The sequence below is a fragment of the Hordeum vulgare genome, chromosome 1H (genome assembly GCF_904849725.1).
Source record: "Hordeum vulgare subsp. vulgare chromosome 1H, MorexV3_pseudomolecules_assembly, whole genome shotgun sequence".
NCBI classification, from domain to species: domain Eukaryota; kingdom Viridiplantae; phylum Streptophyta; class Magnoliopsida; order Poales; family Poaceae; genus Hordeum; species Hordeum vulgare.
This window is the reverse complement of record NC_058518.1, coordinates 466,701,652-466,707,245: the sequence shown is the minus strand read 5'-3', so window position 1 is coordinate 466,707,245 and position 5,594 is coordinate 466,701,652. Positions and strand designations below refer to the sequence as shown.

The 5,594-nt window shown below is 46.7% G+C and overlaps 1 protein-coding gene across 1 annotated transcript; it reads left to right on the top strand.

The window, feature by feature from the left end:
* Positions 1–1,198: 1,198 nt before the first annotated feature.
* LOC123445807 (probable anion transporter 2, chloroplastic) lies at positions 1,199–4,981 on the top strand. Its single transcript, XM_045122810.1, has 7 exons — positions 1,199–1,998; positions 2,816–3,042; positions 3,457–3,805; positions 3,889–3,933; positions 4,022–4,306; positions 4,426–4,459; positions 4,575–4,981. The coding sequence occupies exons 1-7, from the start codon at positions 1,522–1,524 to the stop codon at positions 4,745–4,747; spliced, it is 1,590 nt and encodes a 529-aa protein (XP_044978745.1). The 5' UTR covers positions 1,199–1,521; the 3' UTR covers positions 4,748–4,981.
* Positions 4,982–5,594: the final 613 nt, after the last annotated feature.

The following is a 5,594-nucleotide window of genomic DNA, read 5'->3' as shown; positions in this document are numbered from 1 at the left end:
ATATGGAACTGTAAGAATGACATGATCTTTAACGGGAAATATCAAATCAATTTTTTGCTGGTTTTGCATAGGGCAACGTCTTTGATCCGTACTTGTTCGCTACTCACTACTGCGGAGAACAGAGATTCTTTGGCTATTGGATCTATCCAATGAAAGATGATAGCTCAGGATATTTTCAATCGGTTTTGATGACGGTCTAATAATAGAATAACCGGATAGGTTTCTAGTCTTATTGTACGTCGGTTGTCGCTATTTATCTTTTGAATTTTCAGCTCTTCATAAACTTGTACTGAACTGTAGATTTTTTCAGCACTTTAAATAAAGATGATCTTGCATCTTTCTGATGCAGAAGGCGGAGATGGGCCTCCTTTCCTAAAAAAAATAGCATGCGTTTGAAAGTTGCGTTTGGTGCCCAAAGCAAAACCGAGCCTGTTTCTAAAACCAGGCGCACCGCTGCCCTGAATCTGAAATGTCAACATCTAGGACCAACAGTCTAGTGGACGATTTTACTGTTTTAATTCTTTTGACATAGTTTAGCAAGATCTAATTTTGTTTATAATTTTTTTATCTAATTTTTTCCTACCGTCATCCGCTATGACGAAAGACATACACCCCCTATTACCGTTTCATGTGGCGGTAGGGTTCGGATCAACACATACGACGTCTTTTAACTCCGTTGATGTGAATAAGTGACTACTGTCATAAGAAATGATAGTAGGATGTATATGCCTACCATCGCAACAGGTAGCGGTAGGGTGTTCAGATAGTCAATTCCATCATAGAAAAATTAAGTGTGTAAACGCCCTACTGTCACATGTTGTGACGATAGAAAACTACACCCTACCGTCACTTTCTATAATGGTACCTATTTATCCACGTCAGCAGGATCAAACGATGCCGTCTGCGTTAACCGAAACTATATCGCCACACAAAGTGACCCTATAGAGTGTATGTCTATCGGCACAACGATAGAAAAGAATTAGATCCGATTTTTTTTTCATAAACGGATTTGGATCGGGCTAAACTATAAAAAAGAGAGTCAAAACGGTGAATTTGGCCCAGTCCAGTCTTGGTTAGCAGTCTTGTTTTCCATTCTCAATTTCTCATGGAGCGGTCGCCATCGAGCTCCCTGACTCCTCCTCCTCCTCCTCGCGTCGCCGCTTTGGCTCGGGCGCCAGCCGGGTAGGTGGCGACTCGGCGCGGCACACGGTAGGTGCCCACCGCACCGGCCGCGCGACGGCGCCACCCAGCAGCAATTGCCTTGACCATTCCCCCCCTAGCCGATCAGCGCTAGCTAACAACCCCGCCCGCTCCCACATCTTCTGGGATCCGCAACCTACCACCTTTCGTCCTCCCCGAGGTCCCAAATTTATACCACCAACCAACCCAGTTGGTCAATCGTACTACCACTTGTCTGCCTCGTACTCCTTAATTACCATGGCATACACCAAGCATCTTCCGGTCTCTGCTCCGCCTCTCTGAGCACGCCCGGTCAGCTCCAGTCACCTCCTCGCGCGGATCATGGCGTCGGTGAGATCCTGCGTGTCCGTCAAGCCGGCCGCTGGCCCGGCCAGGTACAGATCCGCCAGGGTCGGGGCCGTCAGCCTGGAGCCGACAAGGCTGCGGATATCCGCTTCTTCTTCTTCTTCGTTGGGCTCGGCCGCGGATGGCTGCGGCAGAGGCGTCGGCTGTGCCACTGCCAGTAGCAGCGGCAGGGGCGACGCCGTTGTCGGTTTGGTTGGGGATGGCGGGAGGGCGAGGAGGCGGGGCGGGCGGGAGGTCGTCGCCACGTGCAGCGCCAGCCTGGAGGGGGTCCGCCATGGCGGCGCGGCCGCCGCCGTGGCCAGCGTGCCGGCGCTGCCCGAGCGGGCCAAGGTTGTGGCGCTCGTGGCGGCCGTCATGCTGCTCTGCAACGCCGACCGGGTCGTCATGTCCGTCGCCGTCGTGCCGCTCGCCGCGCAGCACGGCTGGTCCAGCTCCTTCGTCGGCATCGTCCAGGTACGCCCGCCCACTCCTTGCCATGTTAATTTACGCCTCAACATCAGCAGAAAGTAAAGTGAGGGTCATTTTGCTCTGACCTTAAGCAAGAACTCGGTAATGACAAAAAGGTTCCAACCATTAGTTGAGTATACATTTCTTATACCAAAAGTCCACTATGCATGATGTATCAACTTCAGATTGAGCCATGGGAACGACCGAAGCATTACATTCTTTTAAGCCAGGCTGCCTGATGGAACCAAGTTAACACCACGAGCTCGTGCTACACATGTCTATACAATATGGTTCTTGCAGGGGCCTTCATATAGGATATTTCAAGGGTCGATTTTGCGACAGAAGCCAAAAAATTAGCAAGCAGTACATGGGGATAAGTCAGCAACTTGAGCTGCTATTGTTTCCTGATTTATAAGTACAATGTTTAAATTTGACAATTGGACACTTGAAACATCCAATCTGATGGATGATATGCTACATGAACTGTATCAGATCATTACAACACCACTGACTGTTGTTTACCTCAATACCTGGTTACTGGGACCAGAAAGATTGATTGCATCAGTTGCTACTCCTTAAGGCTTAAACACCATTGCACAACCATTACTAGACGTCATTCAGCAAGTGTATGATGATATGATATATGAACTAATGCAGCATGCATATTGTGGTTGGAGATTCGAATACTTCAGCATTTTTAACAACCATTAAGCATGAGTAACTAGACGAGAAAAACACAGAAAATTATTGATATCCATTAGTGCATGATTGTTGATGTTCCGATTGATTGACTCGAGATTAAACTTTCCCACCACTGCTGCAGTCATCATTTCTATGGGGGTATGTTTTCTCATCCATGGTTGGAGGAGCTTTGGCGGACCGATACGGGGGGAAGAAGGTGATGGCAGGTGCTGCTGCACTCTGGTCCTTGGCCACTTTCCTCACTCCATGGGCCGCCTCTCAATCCGCCACTATGTTGCTTGCTGTTCGTGTGCTTTTTGGCGTTGCAGAAGGTGTTGCATTTCCGACGATGAGCACTTTCTTACCAAAGTAAGTAGCTCATATCACCCATTGAATTTACTCAGCATGGACATTTAAGTACTCTGCTCCAAGCAACAGTAATCTCAGATGCCTAAAGCAGAGCAGACAAAAGCAGTAACCTTCACCAACGCTTGGAGCAACATAAGCCGATATAATCTACTTCTTTGAGATCAATCACAATAGTGTACTAAAGCAGCAGCAATTAATTTAGATCGGAGGGAGTAAAACATATGGTGTTAGAAGAATTAGTTTAGCTCTGCATTCAAGTATGCTTTGTCTCATAGTTATACTTTTGGGTATGTTGGCCAATGATCATATCAGTAACCAATTACTTACAGAAAATGAAACATTCACTACATATATTGATGCAATCAAACTTAACTTCAGTTCAGGCTCTTAATTTCATTTTTGAACATGAAACAGGTGGTTCCCAACACATGAACGTGCCACTGCTGTTGGCCTTTCCATGGGAGGATTCCATCTTGGAAACGTCGTAAGCTTCCTGGCAACACCGATCATCATGTCACATATAGGCCTCGCCGGAACATTTGCCTTCTTCGCATCACTTGGTTACTTGTGGCTCTCTGTATGGCTGTTGAATGTAGAAAGTGACCCTATCGACAGCCGTACTATAAGCAAATCTGAGCTGCAACTAATTCTAGCTGGACGAAGTAAATCAAAAGTCAAAGGCAGCAAATCCCCATCTTTAAGAGAAGTTTTCTCAAAGATGGAAATGTGGGCCATCATTGTAGCTAATGTGATAAATAACTGGGTAAGAATGACCGACCAGCAGAACTGAAGTTTTGAGATACTGTATCTAGATATTAACATCTGGAAATTCAAAATACCATGCAGGGGTATTTTGTCCTACTATCATGGATGCCGGTGTACTTCAAAACGGTATGTCATCTAGTCTTGTAAAATCATTCTAATAGGTCTGCCTCGCTACTCTGCTATAAGCTGTTGTTCCTGACTATTATCCCAACAGGTATATAATGTCAATTTGAAACAAGCTGCATGGTTCAGCGCCATACCTTGGGGCGTCATGGCTCTATCAGGATATGTTGCAGGAGCTTCTGCAGATTTCATGATCAAATCTGGCTTATCTATTGTGCGAGTCCGGAAAATTATGCAGTCAATTGGTTTTATTGGGCCAGGTGTGTCGTTGCTATGTTTAAGATTTGCCCAAACACCATCGATTGCGGCAGTTATCATGACGGCCGCCTTGGGTTTGAGTTCCTGCAGTCAAGCTGGGTACTTCTGTAATGTACAGGTAACTACTGTTCATGTCATATCATATCCTGATCATATCATCTCTACTCAGTGCCTGTTCTTCTTCCGGATCAGTAGCTCCACTAACAATCTGAATGTGTTTCCATTATTTTCCATCAGGACATTGCCCCTAAATACGCTGGATCCCTACACGGTATGTTCGCAAACTTTTTTTATAGCATCATCAGTAGACAACAAGATCCATATTCCTGCATTGATGAATTAATTCTTCAGCCCTTATATCGGCATCTCTTGTGCTGCTTGGACAGGAATGACGAACGGCATTGGGACGGTGGCCGCCATAGTAAGCACGGTAGGAGCAGGATACTTCGTCCAGTGGCTGGGATCCTTCCAGGCCTTCCTCACCCTAACGGCGGTGCTCTATTTCAGCGCCACTGTCTTCTACAACATCTACGCAACAGGAGACCTGATTTTTGACTGAGCTGAAAATTATTTTTTCCGTCTATAATGTCAAAATGTAGAATACAGCTTGTAAAATGTCTCTCTGCGCCCACCGCGCAGAGCAAAGAAACGAATATAATCCCACCGCGCAGAGCAAAGAAACGAATATAATCAAAATTGATTGGTTGGTTCATTCATATTAGACTGACCGCAACCATGGTGGCTTTGTATCAGTAGAAAAAGTATGGAATGCAAGAGAATCTTTTCAACAAAATTATCTTTCTCTTTCTTTTAGTAGCAAGAAAATGTACGAGCAATTGGTAACCATGTTGCCCCTTACACTACTTTCACTCATTCTTCCATTCAGGTTACAGAGTTCAATAGTCTGAACTCAACAATCAGGCAATATTTCAGGCTTTATATATAAAGCCGGGCATGTGCATTCCGTTTACGAGAGTGGCAGCTCTCATTGTTCTACCTTTCCTGCTTTCCATGCCTTTTCTTAATACAAGCGCCGCCGTCGCCGGGGAGCTTGCCTCTGCGCCCGTACACCTCAGATCCTGGGGGACGAGATGCGCGCGCGGGTGGGGGTGGGGGCGGGGGAGGGGTGACTGAGGTGGGAGGATGGAGGAGGAGGAGGCGGCGTCTAGGGTTCGCGAGGAAGGAGATGCACCGCGCGTGGGAGGAGTGGGGGAGACGCGGGGCTCGCTCCCCTTTTTCTTTCGCTGACCGCTTTTTCTTTGGATCGCATTCGCTGCGCTGCCTTTCTCGCGCGGTGCGTTTGCTATTCATAGCCGACGTGGATGGCCTGAGAAGGGCTGCTATCCTAGCGTCTTTTATAAGTAAAATACTGAAGTTGCACCATGATACACTTTGTTACCTCAAAA

Coding starts and splice junctions, on each gene's coding strand:
- LOC123445807 (XM_045122810.1), top strand. CDS start 1,522: ATGGCGTCGGTGAGATCCTGCGTGTCCGTCAAGCCGGCCGCTGGCCCG. Junction 1,999..2,815: donor CCTTCGTCGGCATCGTCCAG/GTACGCCCGCCC, acceptor CCACTGCTGCAG/TCATCATTTCTATGGGGGTA. Junction 3,806..3,888: donor CTAATGTGATAAATAACTGG/GTAAGAATGACC, acceptor AATACCATGCAG/GGGTATTTTGTCCTACTATC.